General features: G+C 37.4%; 1 protein-coding gene and 1 long non-coding RNA gene across 2 annotated transcripts; both read left to right on the top strand.

Moving 5' to 3' along the window:
- The first annotated feature begins 5,366 nt into the window (after positions 1 to 5,366).
- On the top strand, positions 5,367 to 12,291 carry LOC104591757 (gamma carbonic anhydrase like 1). The gene is made up of 2 exons (XM_010250756.3): positions 5,367 to 6,068; positions 11,064 to 12,291. Exons 1-2 carry the CDS (start codon positions 5,714 to 5,716, stop codon positions 11,438 to 11,440), a joined length of 732 nt encoding a protein of 243 aa, XP_010249058.1. The 5' UTR covers positions 5,367 to 5,713; the 3' UTR covers positions 11,441 to 12,291.
- Positions 12,292 to 15,693: 3,402 nt separating this feature from the next.
- LOC148791977 (uncharacterized) lies at positions 15,694 to 16,427 on the top strand. Its single transcript, XR_016085120.1, has 2 exons — positions 15,694 to 16,120; positions 16,391 to 16,427. It is a non-coding gene; the product is annotated as an uncharacterized LOC148791977 (long non-coding RNA).
- The last annotated feature ends 5,255 nt before the right edge of the window (positions 16,428 to 21,682 follow it).

Genomic DNA, 21,682 nt, shown 5'->3' with positions numbered 1-21,682 from the left:
ATCAGCAGCTTACCCTTGTTCATAAACCCTTTGCGCTTACCATTCGACTCCATATTTTCACCACAAGGCTAGGGGAAGCCTCTTTTTATAGTAATGGGCAGTGGGTGTCTGCTTCTGGATGTGCTATCTAAGTCCAATGCGAAACCTTTAATTGAATGTAAAGTTGTATATTTAACTAACTAAATTTCTAAAGTTATACCACCCATCTTTCTTTTTCTTTTTTAACTAGATTAGATAAAAATAAACCTTCTATTAACACCATTAAAAGAGAACACAGGAGAAGAGTAGTCACTGCCTAATTCCCTCCAACAGAATAATACACGACTTCTAATATTCTCCCAATAAATTACATTTAGGCCCGTTTCGTTTTTTCTATAAATTATTTATCCCAATAAATGCACTTATCCAGGTAAATGTTTTTTATAAAGACTTTCTAAGGTAAGTGTATTTATCTATATTCTTTTATTTTTCATGTAAATAAGGCAATGACTATTTTACTCAAAAAAATTTCTTATCACAAGGTCATTTTTATCCCACTTAAATATTGACAACTTTCCTACAAAAGTTATTTATCCATCTAAGAGATGGGTATCATCACTTACCCCAGTAGCTGATACCTAGGAAAATAGACTTCTCTGATCCCATATAAATCTGAAAGAAGGACATAGGTGGTCAATGGTCAACTCCCCCCTCCCCCCAAAAACCATTAGGGGAAAAACAGGTCGAAATCACCTCCAATGATTCTGATTCAAAGTTAACATTAATCTTACCAAAACCGGAAGCCTATTAGCGAATTGCAAGTTGATCAATGAACGTGACTTTTCTTCAAACCAAAGAAAAAGACAATAACGTGACAATGAACCCCACACATTATCTATTATATATATGGATAGATGTGTGGGGCTCTCTCCTTTATTCTCTCTCTTCCCACCTTTTCATCACCTTCCCTGTCTCCACGACTAGACCTATTCATGGGCCGGGTAGCCTGACGGGCCAGCCCGGCCTGACCCCCGGACGGGCTTGCGCATGAACTTTAACCTGCGGGCTTGACCTCGGGATATGTCACAAAAGCCCAGCTCGATCCGACATTTTGTATTTTATTGTAAACCCTAGCCGATTAACCTTTCCTATTCCCTCTTTTCACCTTTTATCTCTCTCCTCATTCTCATTATCAATAACTGGTGTGAATCCAAGCAAGCAGCCACTGTTCTCAGTCTCAAAGGTGACAGACAAGCTCAGGAAATAAGGTTGCCACTGTTCAAACATAGAGCAACATTTGAATAGGGTTGTCGTTGTTCAAACACTACAACAGTTGTAGGGCTCATACTTGGAGATGTACTTGAGAGAAAATAAGATGATTCAGAACTACCGTAAGATATTTCCTTGACAACAAGTTTTTTAGAATATAAACATAAACCAATAAGTTTTTTAGTAAAGGTAGTTAGAAGCTAGCAAATAAATAGCTAGGAAAGGGAATTTTGCATGCCCTTTAGAATTGTTGGATTAGGGTAATAGTGCAAAGAGAGGCAATCTAACATTGGCTACTTTAATTTTAACAAATACCTCTCCTAAACTTTTGAAAAAATCAATAGAAACCTCCCTTTCGTCACTAATCCAGACGAAAAACGTATAAAATTACAAAATTATCCCTAACTAATTGTTAGGACATCATTGGAAATATATTAAAATTCTAAATATGCTCTTATTCGATCAACATCACACTTGCGATTTTATAAGTCATTTTTCAGAGCAAAAGAATAGAGTTTAAACCCTAACACCACTAAACACTTGCATGGCACCATCATTCAAAATATTCCATTCACCTAAGAATATTTCCCATTTTCTAGAAACCATTTTTCACCAGCCACTGTTTTTTATCGGCAACTATTCTTCATTGTCTACAATATCTAGTTCCCCCCTCGAGCAATTTTTCACCAGAGCTTTTTTTTTTTTCTCATTTCTCTTGCTATGAGGATTGCATTTCACAAATAGATACGAGTATTCTCACCAATACCGCATGGAAAAATAACCAAGGCTCTCAAGGACAAGAAATCAATTCCTCTTCTGTGTTGTAACTTGTTAATGTTTTACTTTGAAGGTGTTACTAACATCATTGGTAGCTTGTAAGTTGAGTAACCAGTAGCCAACCGATAAGAAATTGGGAACCAAACAAAGTTATGCTTCATCTAATCCAAAAACACAGAAATAATAAAAGCACAAATTCATTGAAGCCCACAAAAACCAAATCAGAGATTCAATAAATGACATTTCGTATGACCCAAAACGAGAAAAAAAAGATGCATTCAGAAGTGTCTATAAATGCATAAAACTCAATAGAAAAACAAGGGGAAAAGAACAGTGTAACAACTAGTTTTATTTCTGATATGCAATCAAACCCAAGAATTCATCATTTGGCATTTCTGCTATAAAACTAGTATCGTAAATCCAAGATGTGATTAAAAGATTAGGCGGCCTTTAAGTTGATTAACACACTTCTCAGCCAACCTTCCGGTGAAGAACAACCACCTGCAATAGTTCACCTTCTAATCTATAGCTAAAGTTCAAATTTTATCTGTGTTTTCATGTGCATAAACCTGAAACGTTGCCTCACTTCTCTACTTGACAATCTCCGGTGGTCAAATGTTGTTTCCCTTCTTGACTGGAGTAAGTTTCAGGGCTGAAAGAATCAATGGTGGTTGCTACCTTTTCTTGAGTCGATGGAGTTTTAAGAACGAGAGATTGAAAGAGGAGAAAATGATAAATATTCTTTCAGGGTTCCTCTCTTCTTGGGTCGATGGAGTTTTAAACAAGGTTCCTAGTTAATGGAGTTCAAGAATGAGAGATTATAAGATAAAGAAATCGACAAGAGGGTGGAATGGGTATTTGAAAAAAAATGATGTATTGGTCTAACGTTTTCCTAGATTAGTGACAAAAGGGAGGTTTCTATTGATTTTTTCAAAAGTTTAGTATATCTATATCTATATCTATAGTTTGTTGACATATCAACAAACCAACCCTTAGTTGCATTTTTCATTTTTGAACCAAATGAACTGGTAACTAGGCACATGTTTGGTTCCATGGGTGTTTATTGAGCCTTGGAAAAACGCTACCACGTTTGTGCCATCTAGGCGTGAGTGTTTATTGAGCCTTGAACCAATGTTTGGTTCACTAGTTTATTGAAAATACGGTAAAAATGGAAATGCTTAGATTTTTGTGCCTGGAGCCGTTGGGGTGAGCATTCAGTTTATTCAATTAAAAACCAAATTGAACAAACCGAAATAAAAAAAATGAAAATGGAACCGGAACCGAATTAAATAAAATTTTTTGTTATTTTGGTTAAAAACCGAATTTAATTAATATATATAATATTATGTTATAACCTATAATATATATATATATATATATATATATTATATTATGAAATTAAATTTCATTATAATACATTATATATAATATATTAATATATAAATATATAGCATATTATATATTAAATGTTATATATTATATATTATACATTACATAATAAATTTTAGTTAATTCAGTTTTTTCGGTTAACCAAATTACCCAAAAATTGGAAAAACTGAAACCGAAATTTTAATTCAGTATTTTGGTTTTAACTGAATAATGCTCACCCCTACTTCCCTTAATAGCCTGGGTTTCTCGAAACATGTGGCTAACGTGGCACTGACATGGATGCTGATGTGGCGGCCCGAGGTGGTTGACCAAATGCATTGCGGACCACGAAACTCAGTAGAATACTTATACCTTTTTTCTAGACACTCTAACGCATCTAAAGAGAATCCTGCACCATCGTTTGTTTGAAGAGAAAACTACCGCCACTGTATACTGTTCTCCTGTTCATTGGCGCTGATAATAACGTCATCGACCTTGAGACCCTTTACTATTTCCATTTTCTTCTGGTAAGCTAATTCATATTGACATCTTATTTTATTTTATTTGCAGATCTATTAGTTCTTCCCACAAGTCTCCCCTATTCACAAACCATCTATGGTCTTCTTCCTGTCGTCAACCTTGAGATCTACATGTTCTCCCATTCGTTGGCACCGATAAGATTGTTGTCAACCCTGAGGCCCTCTACTCTTTTCATTTTCTTCTAGTAAGCTAGTTCATATTGGTTTTTTTTAGATCTATTAATTCTTCCTGCAAGTCTCCCTTGTTCATAGACCATTTGCACTCTTCTTCCCGCCTTTGACCTAGAGATCTAGGCTGTATTTGGTTATATGGGTGTTTATTAAAAAGACGCTACCACATCAACGCTACATAAGCATTGGCGTTTATTGTAGATGAAGCAAAATGAAACAATTGTTTGGTTTCACCATTTATCAAATAAATGATAGAAAACTAAAACGCTTTGATTTTTGTGCATAAAGCATTTTGGAAAATATCAAAATCTTGTTTTTCCTAACGCCCCAGTGTTTCTTGAAACCAAATGCTAATGTGGCACACTTTAATGGGTATTAATCTAAGATGGAGAGTAAAAACGTTTAAAGTAAAGCTTAACCAAACAACAAAAACAAGAAACATTTAAAGTAAAAAAATGTTTAAAGTGAAAAATTACAAATAAACAGTCTATCCATAAACACCCACGGAACCAAACACATGTTTATTTGTCGTCATACCCAATTTGAAAGGCAATTTTTATTTGAATATAACAAATAAAGGCCACCCACACATACATCCTCTATACCAGTCATTTTGACTATTGGATGTGATTTTCATCCAAAATCAATCGTTGGATCTCAAAATATGCAAGCAAGGGTAGTTTGGACCATTGGATCGATTAATGAGCACCCAAATATCAAGGAAAGGTGCCACACTGAATCACCCATATGGCCATTTCTTGAAATGCCCTTCTAAACAGCAAAAGATGAGAAAACGTTTATCTTTGCTAAGTTGGAAAGTGCCTTTATTTCTTGAAAGGCCCACAAAAAGCCCAATCAAACAACAATAATAGAAAATGTATAGTGGCATTTATCAGATAAAAACACCCCTCTCCCTCTTAATGCCCACGGTGACAAATATAAATTAGGTATGTGTTTAGTTCTATTGACATTAATTGAATAAATATTTTATACTTGATATGGTTGCAAAACCAAAAAAAGCAATTAACAAAGGCATTAACGACACATAGGCACCATCAGAGATTGCATAAAAAAATATCAATAAATGTCTATCCCGTTAAAGAAAACTCCAAAATAAAATTTCTTAAAACAGGAGAGAAGCATTTGGTGATGAGGCGCCTATATAGCAGACACATACTAGATCTTTTGATATTGGTCGTAATGGTTTTACAAAAAAAAAAATATTGGGTCCTAATGAAGTACGCATTGTACAAGTGGTAAATTATAGGATGTTTTCGATGCACGGCTGCAATGAGCTGTGTGGCACGCTCTGTGATAAGCAAATCCGATTTCGATGGACTGATGGAAATCCTAAGCCTTTCGTTGTAGACAGTTAGATGATCCTCGGGATTCAAATTAATTAAAGGATCGGATCGTTTTACGGCTGAAGATCCTGTGCTGATGTCCAATAGCGGAGCTGGGTGAGATAACACTCTCGCCGGCTTCCTCCTCCGTCCCATATGTGAGTTGTGAGTCGTGACTGAGATTGTCCGAGTTTGAACTTTGAAGCGCTCATAACTCGTCAACCTGGACTCACTTCTCTGACTCCACCGTAAACGAGGGAAAGGAAAATGGCGACTCTAGCTCGTTTGTCCAGAAGAGCCCTAAAACCTAATCTCTCGCCTTCATCTCTTCTTCCGCGTGGTCTGTCCACCGAAGCAGCGAAAGTAACTGCAACTGATCGAGTGAAATGGGATTATAGAGGGCAGAGAAAAATAATCCCCTTAGGGCAATGGGTTCCTAAGGTCGCCGTCGACGCCTATGTGGCTCCGAATGTAGTTCTATCCGGCCAAGTTACGGTTAACGATGGATCTTCCATTTGGAATGGATCGGTTCTTCGCGGCGATCTCAACAAAATCACCGTCGGGTTCTGCTCAAACGTGCAGGAGCGATGCGTTCTCCATGCGGCTTGGTCGTCTCCAACAGGTTTGAATAGTTGTTCTCAATCCATTTCTGTTGATTCTGATTCTTAGGGCCTTGGAGTTTCTTTTATTGAGATTGCGGTGATTTTTATTTCGTTTTGGGAAAATAAATTAAATAGTACGTGCTCAAATTATTTTTGGACGAGGTCTAATATGTGTAATCCGAAAAATCCGCTTAATCGTTCTGAAAACAAATAGACCTACAAATCAACTTGAGGACTTGAACAACCCCTTTTAATGGTGTGGAATAGCTGCATTGTCGGATTGACTCACCTATGTGATTTCGAAGGTTCTTCTAGTTGTCAAATGCAGTTCGAATTGAGAAAGGTCTGAGGTTAAGCCTTCTTTGATACTGTACCTTTTTTTCCCTTTGTCCTGAGGTTCTGAAGAAAATGTATTTTATTCTATTATGGTTACTAAACGCAAGTTATAATTGCTTAGGCTGATAGGCTCAGTTTGGAAAGAGTACAAATACAAATATGTACAGTGCAAATGCATACAAAATAATACAAAATATAAGGTTTTGCGTTCTACATATTTATATTTTTACTCCTTCCAAACTGAGCCTTATGAGCCACTTAATTCTTCATTGGTTTCCAAGAAATATATCACCAAATATGATGTTGTTGGGCCTTTTTTTAACAATTTTTAGGCAACCATGGAGTGAGCACCATCGTTCTTCTCTTGAGGCATATGTTAATGTGCACATGGCAAATATGAGATGATACTAATATTGAATTATTGCTTAAGATGTTACGATTGTGTTGTATTTTTATGCGCCAGCGAACTGCTACTTGAGCTGTTTTATGTTCTTTTTTTTATCAATAAGCTGTTTTATGTTCTTAATTTATGTCTTTGAGATTCATTGTGTTGCAGCATGCACCAATTAATCATAAGTTAATTTTGTTGCTTGCCTGTTTTGTTGTTTATGAGGAGTTTTCAACTAAGCAACATATTAGCCTACAAGTAGAGTAACTGGGTTTTGTGTTATTATTCTATTTGTGCCCCTTTCAGAAGAAAAAAATCTTCAGGTGGCCTCTTTCTAAGTGCGGTTAGATATCCTAAAACCTCTGTTGTTGGGTGAGCCATCCAGTTATTGGTTTTTCCAATTGGATCTTCACTTGTGTGATGTGGAATATCTTTCTTTTGGAACAAAATTGGAGAAAATTGAGATTGATAAGAAAAGAACAGTTTATAGTTTAACAGTTTGAAGAGTCTTTTTTCTTGTTTTCTCTAAGTCGATGCGTATTTTAGGCAGTCTCTTCTCGTGTTGGAGCTTCTCTATCAATTGCCTAAGTAAAAGAATGCAGAACTGATAAGGGAAGCAGGGAATTTCAACCACCCATCAGAAAAAAGGGAATTTCAACTAAAATTGGAATTGGTGAAAGACTGTGTTAAGAATGTATCGACTGATTAGGGGCAGTATTATCTTTGTACACAACTAGATAAGAATAAAAACAAATCTGGCCTACTGGGAGAGTGATTTAACTGAATTTTGATGGGAGCTCCCTTCGAAACCCGGGACTATCAGGTATAGGAGGAGTAATCAGAAATTCTGAAAGGAGGATACTGGCTGTGTTCTCAGGACTGATTGACACGGGGAATTCACTGAGGGCTGAACTTTTGGCATTACTACAAGGTTTGAAGCTAGCTAAATAGATAGGATTCAGGCATATTGAGGTGGAAGGGGACTCAAAAGTGGTCATTTCCTGGGCTACAAACAGCAGCCATACCCCGTGGATGTTTGAACATGTGATTAGGGAAGTGGAAAAGATGGCAAAGGAGGTTGAGGCTGAATTCAAATGGGTCTGAAGGAGTGCAAATGGGCTAGCAGCTAGCTGACTATCTAGCAAAACAAGGGGCAATGAGACAAATTATTTTGGGCTGCACTGTTTCCAATCTGAAATTTAAATAAAATAGATGTTTACTGATAAAAAAAAGAGGGAATAACAACGGCCTCCTTTCTTATTCTTTTTTGGTTTCCCACTTTTGTCTATCACTATTTATCTTCAAACTTTTGAACCCAGAACTAGAGAGTTGTGCCTACTCCCTCCTCCTCATTCTCTCTCTCACAGAGGCTACCGGCTTGAAAGTGTAAAAATAGTCGTTTGATTTTTGAGTGGTTGTTGACAGTTGGAAAGTTGGAAGCAAGGCATAATGCTGCACACTTGCAGTTTTGTTTCTTTCTATCTGGGCTAGAGTTACCATACCACTCTTCAGTTCAAACTTTAAACCAAACTGCCAATGGTGAATGGCCCAATGCGGCAACGTTCTTACCAGCATCAGCAAGAGGCATTGCCATACACCAGACCAATCTCCACTCTCCAATTTAAACCTCAAATGATGAAAAAACACTAGATATATAGGAACTATTTCTGTTTTTCCCATTCACTGCGAGTTTAAGATTAACAGGGTATCTATCAAGAAGGTTCTTGACTTTGTCAAAACTGCCTAGTATTTTGATTGTTATGATTGCTATATCACCAGCCTAGAATGTGTTCTTATCATCTAACCAACTAAAAGCAAATTAAGGCAAGGGTATTTCAACTGCCATACATTTGTAAAAATAAAATCATAAAAATAACATACATGTATATCATAGATATAAAATTTTTGAGAATTCATTAGATTTTGGGCCGCTATTGCTTCATAATTACGCAATTTTTTTAGAATTTATTCAATTTATTGTCTCTCTCCCACCTGAATTTGTGGAATTATCTTCTATGGTCTAAGTGTCTTGTTAGGCAACACAGGAAGATTAGAACCAAAGAAGCTTAACATACCTGTCTCTGAATGCCTGGCACAAAGATGACAATGACTATGCAGAATTGCATTTGGGCTAGTGAAAGGGTCGGAGTTTTGAAAAACTGTATGTGTATGGAGTTGAAGAGAGGAGGGAAGGGGACAAGAGAGAGTTCTGAATAACCTTTGTTTTATGATCGTAGCTTATGAACAAGTTTGTCATCTATGATGACCAAAATTCTTAAACGATTCATGCGGGGGTGGTTTTGAAGAGTTTGGCATTGCTAGTTCTCCTGAGTGGTTGGATGGCTTGGTTTGCAGCGTTCCAGTGTTAATGAAGAATGCCTCTTTTTAGAATTAAATTGGTATTTTTAATTGTTTGAAAAATTGTAAGTGAAAGGGTAAAACTGTCCAAATAAATAAGAAAATGGTAGTTTGGGCATTTAAAAACTTTAAACAGCCAGATGAGAATCCTTTTCGAAGTTATTGTTGCAAATGCAAGTAGAGGGGGTACTTGTCACTGATCCCATACCATAGTACCAGGGTGGTCTTTGTAATTTATTCAAAAAAAATTTTGAATCTTGGCTGAGTCTACTAGATGTAATGTAACTAGGGTTAAGGCAGGATCAAAATTCAGTTGTTCAGGAGTTGCGAGGAGAACGAGAAACTAAGGTACTTATGGTCAGGGGGGCATTTCTGCATGATTTTCTATAGGAGGTGGGCATAGTAATTGGTTCATGGAGTGAATTTTATGTTGGATGGGGACGGTTGATGCCTTGTCACCTATTGTTGTATTTATCTCTTCTTTGATTAATATATAGTTATAATGTCTGATTATTATCAAAAGTGTTATCATTGTAATATGGCGTGAGGATACATAAACATCTGTAGATCTAATAAGAACATTAATCTTTCTTGACATAGGCAATTATTTGCTTTGCCATTCATGGCTTGGTGGTCATTCATTTACATTTGGCATAGACCTAATATGTTGTAACTTAAAAGTGGTGAATAAGGACCAAAAATCCAAACCCATCAAAGAAAGGGTTGAGAATCCCCTCGCCCTCCTTGTAAAGGAGTGGAATTGATGGAAATCCAGATAAAGGTCTGAAGAAATCTGAAAGGTTGAAAAAGGTGGTCACCTAGGTCAATAGAGTGGGATGGTTTGGTTTAGCCTTGGGCATGGTTCAAATTATTGATACACCTCCGTCTATTGGCAGAGGTGTATATACGATGCATTTTTTTACTTTTTTAGTTTTTTTGTCAAATTTTCATTTTTATATTATTTAATAAATAAAATAAATAGGTTCCTGAAAATACCTTTAAATAGGTGTATTGAAACCTTGCCGATACAGTATACAATACACCCGATACAGGGCATACTCTACTGATATTTTGAACCTTGGCCTTGGGGTCAAATTTATTGCATACCTTGGATTACTGAAGATTTTTAGTTGTTGGATCATGATTGCTTTGTATGTCAGGTTCAATATTGTACCAGAGGATATGATAAGTATTTTCAGTGCAAAGCCCGTTCAAAGAGATTTTACAGCCTTACATTGGGAATATCTCCATACTTTATGTATTTTATTTCATGGGGAGATACTCCCACCGTAAAGTTGGCAAGAGGCTGATCGAACGGTGTGAACATGGACTTGGTCTGACTGAAGCCGATCTCATCATATCCATGTATTATGGACGGGAAGCCAAATCTCCCAAGGAATGTTTAGGTTTGTTTAATAGTGCTTAGATGACCATGTGAAGTGATTGTTTTACTTTGGTGTTGCTGATTCTTCACATACACCGTGGTTCAATGATAAATTGGTTGAACAAACTATGCACATTCAATATTTAATTTAGGGAAATTCTATGGTACCACCTGTACTTTTGGCTCTATCTAAAAAGTTGCTTTTACTTGACACTTATGCTTCTCTATGTTAAACATTGAACTGCTGCCACGTGTAATATTGAGCTGTCTGTTCTGATACGGCATCCCTTCACTTGGGGTTAATTCGTCAGTAACTACTGTTCAGATAACTAACATGAGATGCTGCTCATGCCTTGCATTTTGGATGTAGTACATTCTACATTGATAGCTGCTGTTCATGTTCGTCATTCAGTGACAATTTTTGGTGCCATACCACAAAATGGTGTTGGTACTTTTAGAGGACCCATTGGTTTGGGTAAGAAGGCAGGCAGAGTGAAAATTTTGCATTTTTTCTTTTATCTTACGAGTATTATTATATTCATTCATCAGGACTGCCGGCAGAGACATCGATCGAGAGGTTTGTCACAATTGGGGCTTATAGTCTGTTGCGGTCCTGCACAATTGAGCCCGAGTGCATCATAGGTCAGCATTCCATTCTTATGGAAGGCTCGTTGGTGGAAACTCACTCCATCCTTGAAGCTGGTTCTGTAGTCCCACCAGGCAGGAGGATTCCAACTGGCGAACTTTGGGCTGGAAATCCTGCAAGGTTTGTTAGGAGCCTGACCCATGAGGAAATTTTGGAAATCCCCAAACTTGCCGTTGCAATCAATGATCTGAGTAAGAGCCATTTCTCGGAGTTCCTCCCTTACTCCACAGTTTATTTGGAGGTTGAAAAGTTGAAGAAATCTTTTGGGGTTCTCATTTGAAACAAGTTTTCATTTTGCCAATACATTAATCAGCAGCTCCCAGATAAAATAAGCACCTTCGAGTACTCTCTTTTATGGAAGCTTTTGAATTCCGAATGCGTGTCTTTTGGGTTGGATTATTGATGAAAGAATTGGTTGTAGATTCAATTTGGCGATGTAAAGGGGATGCCGGGTGACGTCATTCTCGCCTCGTTTGAATTGTGCACTGTTATTCATTCGACAAGTGAAAATTGAGGTAGGTACTCCGCTATTTGGGAACATCTCCCTCTTCATAATACAGAGGATGAGATCTTCTCCATGTTTGATTGCAATAAACATGGGCAGAGTTTTCGTGGGCAGGAGATTCGGACATGGTTTCGGCTACCGATTGCTACACAGCCCACAGGTGGGATGTCATCATATTGGTAGCGTAGCATATACCATATAGGGCCATAGGCCTTACTGTGTGGTCAGATCGGTCTGAAGCTTCCCAGTTCCCATTGGACAGTTGAGCGAGATAGGCTGCTACAATCACATTGAACCAGATCTGAAGCCCAATCATAATGTGGGTGATAAGTGACAACCAAGTATGGGCCTAACTAATGTGATTTCATTGAATGGGCCACAGAGAGAAGAACAATCTAAGGTTGGCCACACCACAAGTTTGATTCCAGCTGTGCCTAAACAGTAACAGGAGAGGGCAGGACTCTGGAAGGAAAATGAATGTCGGCAATGTAATTAACTAAATAAATCCCTAAATACTGCTTTGCTTTCTTGGTTGGATAAGGAACACCTACCAACCGAACCACCAATGACAAATAATGGGCCTAAAATAAATCAAAACCGAATGGAAATGGTAAATGTCTTTGTAACCGTATGACTAACGTGGAACTACTCTTACCAAACTAGCAAAGTCACCCCGAATCTGCTGATCATAATACATTGCTCACCACGTGAATGCAGCTACACATTGGAAATATTTTTCATGAATGACAGTATAAAATATAAGAGATGTTCTCGAGGCTTAGTTTGGAAGGAGTACAAATACAAATTTGCAGAGTGCAAAACTTTACACTTCGTATTATTTTGCATGTATTTGTACTGTAAATATTTGTATTTGCACTCCTTCCAAACTGAGCCTGATGTGCGTGGCTATGTTGATATCGCCAGCAGGGAACAACACCCGTCTTCAGCTATTACCACTAATACCATGGTTAGTAGTGCTTGGTGGTATATTTATTCATATTTTGTCAAAACGGATCAATTTCTATGGAGAGGAGCAAAAGGCTGGGTCTGTGCCTATGGAGGTCGGAATGCTGTTTCCTGTTTGTTGGTACTCAGTAGGTGCAGAGTAAGATAAATTATATATATCTGGGTGGTCTTCATGCAAAATGCAGTTGGTGGAAGTGGAATATAATAATGGTTGTTGGCCATTCCAATCAAGGAAGAGTTTAAGCTGAGGCATGCTTGGAAAGTTACAGAGTTCTTGTTTGTTTTGTTCTCTTCATGCAAATTTAGGAATAATAATGGGTACAATAGATAGATAGTTAGTTGTTACCTCCTATCTACCTATTTCATACAAGTTCAAGCCTGAAAGAAGCAACAATCAGTCGTCTTTCATTGGTTAGCATTAAATTCGAAGATCACAATTCACAATAGGGTAGAGCATTGGAATTAAGTGATTGATCCAATACCGTATTTGAACTTTGAACAGAAATCCAGGTTTTGTGCTGTACTTCCTCTAATCGAAATGTGAATTCTGATGTGCATTTGCAAAAATTAGAAAAACGAAAAAGAAAAAAGCTTGCTTTGGTAGATCCACCATCTATGTGGGCCTCCTGTTATTTTCCCTAATCTACCACATGAATGTACGTACCTTATAGAGTAGAGGCCAAAAATTACTATGGCCCTATTCGCTTTTTGTAAATTATTTACCCAGGTAAATGCAGTTATCTGGATAAGTTTTTCTTGGGAAACACTTATCCGGGTAAATGCATATACCCATGTTCTTTTATTTCTCATGTAAATAAAGTAATGATCATTTTAGTCATAAAAATCCATTATTAAAAAGGGCATTTTTGTCCCATTCAAGTGTTGGCAACTTTTCCCCTAGGTGGGAAAGTTGTTTATCCACCTAGGAGATGGGTATCACTTACCCGGATAAGTGATACACAGGAAAATAAATTTCCCTAGTCCCCACATAAATCTGAAAAAAGAACATGAGATTCTTGGTCAATGCCAAATCAATGGGAACCAAAATTCCATTGACCAATTTTCCCCCCTCTCAAAATCTGAAAAAAGAATGCCCCCTGTATATATTATTTTATTACCTTCCTTTTGTCCCAATATTGAAAAAATAGAAATGATAATATTGACGTCAATAATGCTTAGGAAGAAGAGGAAGATCTGTTGAACCCATGCCAGCCTTTAAAGAAAATATTACTGATGTAGGCGCTTATAACTCGGGCCAATGACATGTATGTGCGTAGAGCGGATCAATGAGAGCATGTGCAAAGCAAAGGCTGGTGCGCGACACGGGGCCAATAAAGCGGCCACATGCGGCGGCCTCGGATGGCCACGCCCTCAAGGCCGACAGCATCCTGACCGTCCATGTCCACCTACCTCTAGGTGGCCTCAAGTATAAATAGGGGGTGACCTCCCAAGATAAGCACCTAGACTCTTTACTGCTAAGAACTTTCTTGTCTCACTTGTGACTTTGTCTAAGCATCCCAACCTCAGGCCTCGTTCACCTTCCGTTACACTCGTACTAACTTGAACGTTGGAATATACGCCTTGGACTAGCACCCAGGGCCTCTAACGTTCTTTCTCTCTCTCTCTCCACATGTCTGACCTACCAGCCCTTAATTACAGCGAACTTTGGACTCATCAGTCAGCTCTCGGTTTAGGAACAGATTTACCTTGTTGCCGTCAGCCTATCCTGCAGCAATAATTTCCAACAACAACAAAAAAAAAAGGGAAATTAATAAACTCAAGTAATGTAACTTGGCAACAAAAAGTAAAGAATCCAACGAAGATAAAACACTGGATAGAGAAGGGTCCCTCGCCGGCACATCCCTTGAATAGCAACTTTTATCGAGAACAGAAAGAAGAGAAATTTCTCTAGTATTCAGTAAACACTTGTCCATTTCAGTGGACGAACACATACACACACTCTCTCTCCTTTTTTATTATTTTTTCTTTTTTCTGAGCGTGTGACAAGAAAAAAAATAAATATATAAATATGATGGAAAACCTTGCACCAAATATGTAGAGATAATATGACAAAGAAAATTAGGTCGATTATGTACTAAGCGAGTGGGTTGGCGAATCTACCGCTTCTCTGTGTCTTTAGTGGAGGAAGAAGGGTTTAAAAACAATAAATAATATGCAAGGGGAATATTATGATATCATGATTTTCATTGATTATTTTATATTGACCATTTTTGTCACCATGCTTATTATATCATCACCATCATGGTGCTGTGTGATTTATTCGTTGCTTGTTTCCATTGATGGGTTTGCTGGACTAATTAAAATGATTTTTATAACTAATCAATAGTCATTGTAGGGAGCCACATTCCACACCCACATTCTCTCAAATTAATGAATAAGGTCGGCTGCAATGAACCGACCCGTTTCCGGTTCTTCAAAGTACCAAGCAATTGGGAGGGCTGGGCCGGGCTTCAGTTCAACCCAGGCCCAATCCTAAAATTGATTTCAAGGTCAAGTCCAAATTATTTAATCCAAACCCAGCCCATAGTAAAAATTGATACACTTAGATTGGGCTCAGGCTTAAGCCAAACTCGGATTGATCAATTAGCCCATATTAAAAGTTGATATACATGTATGTATATGTATATAGACTATAGAGGTATGCATAAAAATATTTATTTATAAATGCATATATATATATATATATATTTATATAAATTGAGTTGGATTATATTTAAATTATCCAAGGATTAAGCTCCAAGTCAGCCTGAAAATTAAAAAACCCAAACTTTTAAGCCTGAGTTCAGCCCAGGGACGAGAAATTCAAGCCCAATCCATATAAAATTGTGGACTGAATGGGTTTGGGCCCGCTCAAATTGCATCCCTACCAAGCAATGATGGATGATGACGATTCTGATGATCGGAAATGACGATGATAATAATTAATTAATTATTTTGTTTAGTGAAACATTACTAATTTAGGAATTGGCATGTATTTAGAAAGTATTAATTATTTTGATTTGATAAAATTGGAATAACGACGCCGAACCAATTGTGAAAAATTGATGATGATTCATTCAAATAAAAAAAAAACCCAAAAGAAAATAAAATATATGTGAAAAATGGAATCTTCGCCTGCCCTCACCAACAACTACGCGCAAAAACATATCAAGAAATTTATATTAAGATATATATACGTGAAGCAGAGATGCGGACGTTTCAACCATCGATCCTTCAAAAATAAAACTATTCGAACCCTCGTTTCTTCTTGCTTTTAATCGATCGCCTTCGCCCTCCATTTCGGAAACTCCGCCACCATGCCCACCACTACATTGCCACATTCTGCATTGCTATACCATCGGTCACTGTTCTTTTAATCGTCCTCTTATATGCTTTCGTTGTCGTCGTCGAACGTCATCATCGTCGGGCATGAATTAAGTTTACATTCATACGCGTTGCCGCCGGTCATAACTCTGCAATTTCGTGGAGGCAAGTAAATAAATTGTTTCTGTTTTGATTTCTTTCGACAGGGTGATGCTGGGTGAAAGTGAGATGTTGGAATGGTTCAATCAAATCAAAGCTCCTAACTCAATTAGGTGATTTCATTTGATTGAGCCGTGCCAATATCACATTTTCTCGCTTCACCATGTATCACTATTCTCTGTTTCTTTTTTTTTTTCAATTAATTCTGGTAATTTTACCAATTTTTTGTAACTGTAATGAACCTCTTATTAGTTATTAGTGATTTATTGCTAATAGATAAAGGATCGACACGAGTTCTATTTTACTTGATCGCTATCCAAGAGAGAAGGTATGAAAATGGAAAAAAGAAGCTGAGAGGAGAATTTTCCTTATTTCTTCTCTCTTCTCATTATTGTTAGAATAATATAAGTTCCCTAATTTGGTCAAATTTGGAGTTTTTGCTGTATTTGATTGTAGTGTAAATCTATTTGCACTAGTACAAATATATGGGAGTGTAAATGTAAAAAATGTAAATTCTTGTTTAATTTTGTTTTAGATTTTAATTTATTTTGCTTTATGTCTTAATTTATTTCATTTGTACTGTAATCAAATAAAATAAGCTCAAAATTAAAACAAAAATAAATGAAAATTTGCACTGCCATGATTATGTATCAGTGCAAATTTATTTGCATTGCAACCAAATACAGCCTCTCCATGGCTCCACCTATTTTGCTCGTTGAAGGGATTTTATGACTGATCCAGACAATCTATCAGATAGAGACCTGCTGGATTTGCCACATGTAAAATCCCATAGTCCGTATCAATCCAGACAGTATCCGATATGGGAATCCGCCTCCAGCCTAATACAAACGGATCCAGTAAAAATATCTCAAGAAAATAACTCATCTCTCAAAACAAGACCGATAAACTCATCTCTCAAAAGGACTCAGATCATCAATTCTAGTCTTACTCAACAAACGCAAATACAAAATCCGGAAAAAACTAACCACAAAAATATGTATTAAGGAAATCAAATCAAAACCTATTCATAATCTCACCTTCAGTTTTCAGGTCAGCTTTGAAATTAAACTTGCAATTAGGATAATAAGGAAGTGAAGGGGAGGTATTTGTGACCCAGAAGTTCAGTGCAATAAGACGACGACGTCAAAGACACAGAGTGAGCACGATTCGTAAGAAAACCTCCCATATTACGAAATTGAAGATTTCTGGGACCAATGCCTTGTTGGATCATTGAAACCACCTCACCATTAAATAATGAGGGGGCGTTCTTTTTTCGGATTTTGAGAGGGATGAAAGTTGGTCAACGGGATTTTAATTCCTATTAACCGAAAATCCCATATTCTTTTTTTCAGATTTATGTGAGGATCAAGGAAAGTGTATTTTTCTGTGTATTATTTACTGGGCAAGTGATACCCATCTCCTAGGTGGGTAAATAACTTTCCCACCTAGGGGGAAAGTTGCCAACACTTGATTGAGACAAAAATGTCCCTTTTAATAATGGATTTTTATGGCTAAAATGGTCATTTCCTTATTTACATAATAAATAAAAGAACATGGGTAAATGAATTTACCTGGATAAGTGTTTCCCAAGAAAAATTTACCCAAGTAGCTGCATTTACCCAGGTAAATAACTTACCGAAAAGCGAACAGAGGCTGAAAGTGTGATTAGTAGAACTGTGAAGAGAAAGAGTTCATCGAAGTAGAGTTCTGGTTAGACTAAGAAGCAGAAGCTCCTAAGAGGTGTAAGCTGTAGAGCCATTTTTTTTTTTGTAAATAACAGAATTGATACAACTTATTGGGCATAACCAGTGTTTTAAAAACCGACCTGGAGGCCAAACCGTTTTTGCCTCCGGGTTGTGGGTCACTGGTTCGACCATCCAGGTTGAATGGATTCGACCATGCCAAGTTAGTGACTATATATTTCAAGTCTATCTATCTATCTATGGGGGTTTGGAACTGTAGCCGTTTTTCAAAAAAACAGTGCCACATCGGATCCACATAGGCGTTTCAATAAACGCCCATGTATCACATTGTTTGGTTCAGCCAATTATTAAAAAGTCGGGCATGCCTCGAAAATCGAGACCCCACTGATGCATGAAACGCTAAATTATCGTTTCCCCCAACGGTTGACTGATGTACATCCTATGTGGTGCTTACCTGTCAGCACATACATGAAAAACGGTGATGAAAATCACCTTACAAACAACATAGTGTTGCTCACTGCTTATGTGGCAGAAGCATTGTTTTTGTGAAAAACGGGTCTCAGAAGCATGAACGTTTTTTCTTAAAAATCGGTCCCAAAAAGCGCCCATGCTTCCAAACACCATGTATATATATGTGTGTATGTATGTTGTATGCGTATGTATGTATATTTTCATCAATAAATATTGTATAATTATGTTTATATATATATAGTTTTATATTTAATTTATGTTTTTCTAATTTTTTTATTTATAAAAATATTGAAAATTACGATTTGAGGCCAAAAAGAGGTTTTTTCATGAAAATAGCAGGGCAAGGCACCTACAGCCCTTAGGATGCATAGATCTCGAAAAGCTACTCAAGAAACAAAAAAAAAATCACCTCAATCAGACATTAGAGTACAAAGTTATGGTCTCCCAAAGTTTGCATGCACAATTAATATGCAACCCGTGACCTGATCACCGTGTCAATGGTCTAACCATCTGGGACAAACAATTTTGACCAGGTCAATGGTTTGACCTTTCTCCAAGTTTTACTCAAACTGAACCCACAATCTTAACCAGGTGACGATTCGAACAGTTCAACCAATTGAATCAACGGCTGATTGAAAACAATGGGTATAACTCAGCCAAATGAGTTAAGTTTTCAACTGGCCACAGGTTTTTACCTTTCAGTATTTTAATCACTTATGAAATATTTGTAATTAATAAAGCATGGAAGTTTATAATAAATTGAAGGGGTAATTTCCCTTGACGACAACAACGAATCATAAGCAGCAAAGAGTTCGTTGTTAGGTTCTAAGAGGATTGTTGTAAATATTTGTTTCTAGCTGCTGCTTTATACCTATAGTCTAAAAAATAATTAAGGGTAAAATTGTTTATTTTAACTTTTTTATTAGAATCAATGACTAATGAATATGAATGGCAACCGGGTTCGGAGAAGGATTTGTAAATTCTAAATCCTACCTATCTACCTACCTAGACCTCTCAACATGTACTCTCCCCAAAACCCATAATGGGTTGAGTTTTCAGAATCCAAACCCTCCCCCCCATTTGATTAGGGATGGCAACGAGACGGGTATGGGGCGGGGCACTCACTCCCCGTCTCCGCCCCGTAGCTTAAATCCCCGCACCCATCCTCGCCCCGTCCCCGGTATTGGGGTGCAGATTCAACCTCCATCCCGGCCGTCTTGGAGATGGGGAATCCCTGACATGTACCCGCCCCGCAACCAATGATCTAGGGACGGGTAATTCTCGATATTTCTCCGCCTCGATGACTATTTCAATGGGTACGCTGGAGGACAAGCTACAGAGGTGCCGGCCTAAAAGCCAAAAGAGATCGATGAAATGGAATGGAGCGGAGATGTAAATAAGAGGACACGTAACATTTCAGTTTACAAGAACCTAAAATGCCATTTGTTTGTTCTGTTTTGATTCAATTAGCAGGACAATATTTGAAAAACCCTCAACTGTTGGACAATGAGGAGCTTGAACCTGATCTTGATGTAACGGTCGGTGGACGAACAAAGAGCAAGAAAGATCGAAGAAGATTGTAGACCGAGAAAGGTTGAAGACGAATAGACGATTGTAGACTGAGAAAGGTTGAAGACGAATAGATGATTGTAGACTGAGAAAGGTTCAAGATGATTGTAGACTGAGCTGCACCTCTGTGCTACGGTGGACAACCGGAGGCCGGCGATTCTACAGTGGCGGTAGCGCCTGGCGGTTGGCGGACGAACGGAGAGCAAGAACGAAAGAAGATTGCAGACTGAGAAATTGAGAAGTCTCGAAGACAATGACTGAATTGAAAATGGTTGTAGATTGAGCCGCAGCTCTGTGCTATGGCGGCCAGCGGCGACGCCCGGTGGTCGGCGATTGTGCGAAGGTTGAAGGTCTTTGCGCTCAGCGAAGGTTGAACAATGAAACTGAAGAAGAAGACGAAACAGGAATTCAGAAAACACGAATTTAGTCAAATTACTCTTACCCTAATACATTTAATACATTATATATATAAGGATATAGTTGTAAATTAAAATTGGGGTCGGGGCAGGTTCGGGGATTTATAGGCAGCACCCATCCCCGCCCCATCCCTGGTCCAGGGCAAAAAAAATTCCTCGAGCCCAACCTGTATGCGTTTGTGACCGGGGAAAATCCGCTCCATTCTGGGCGGGTTGAACCGGGGACCCGGTTTTGTGGGTAAAATTGCCATCCTTACATTTGATGGTGGTGTGTGTCGGATTAGCATATTAGATTTAGATCCTGCGTCTAATTTTTTTTATTATTTTTTGTTATATATAAATACTAAATAAGTAAAATAATATGAACAAACATCAAAATATTCAATTATTTGATTAAGCAGATCAATATACATAAACTATCAATTATCTTTCACATAAAATTCAAAACATTATTATATTTAACACCTAGTACATTAGTTTATATACTTCTAACAATATATGGATTGGGGAGGATTGGATTTAGCCTAACACCATACCTTATCCATTCTTATACAGGTTGTCAGATCCCAAAATTCATTTTTCAAGGAAAAAAAAAACCCTTCTAGGGGCAGGTACCCCATTGGGAGGAATTCACTTCAGCGCTAATGAAACACATACTCCACTTCTTGTTTTGACTTTATTATTATTATTATTATTATTAGGGTTATTAATGTGCTATTATATGTCAGATACCCCCAGAGTTTTTCTTTTCTTTTCTGTTTTGTTCATATCCACCTACATGTTTGACTCATTGGATGTTATAGATGAAGTTTTAAGAGACATTATATGGTTTGTTTCTTTTTTTAGGCAACATGTTAATAAATCTATGATCTTCTAAAGGCACAGCTTGGAAAGAGTGCAAATACAGGACAAAAATATGTATTTTTAAATCTTGTTTTGCGCTGTATATACTAGCCGGCGGGCCCTACATTGCAGGGTCTAATGATAGGGAATATGAAATTAAACAATGCAAAAATAATATGATCTTCGATTTCCAGCTTTTACATTTTATACAAATAGCTACCCAACCATCCCTTGTCCAATTTAATCCCCCTTGTCTTTCGGTCAATAATCAAATAAAAAAAGAGAAATAGAAAATTTTATTTATTTCTTTTAAACTTATAAATTGCCAATAAAAACAAAATTATAAAATAAAAATATAACATTCAGAGCACCATTAGTCTCAAGGTTTATTGAACAGAAAGCAATGAGAGAGAGACATACTCCACTTTCGCATTTATGACATTGTGAGATTTTAATTAAATTATATATTAATCGCAACATTTACCAATGCGACATTGTCTGTTGCACATTACTACATGCAACCTCATCCCATCATCCCATCCAGTGTGATGTAAGAGCCCATATCC

This window comes from Nelumbo nucifera, chromosome 4, assembly GCF_055504915.1.
Source record: "Nelumbo nucifera cultivar China Antique chromosome 4, China Antique-T2T, whole genome shotgun sequence".
Classification (NCBI taxonomy): Eukaryota; Viridiplantae; Streptophyta; class Magnoliopsida; order Proteales; family Nelumbonaceae; genus Nelumbo; species Nelumbo nucifera.
This window is presented reverse-complemented; position numbering and strand designations above follow the sequence as displayed.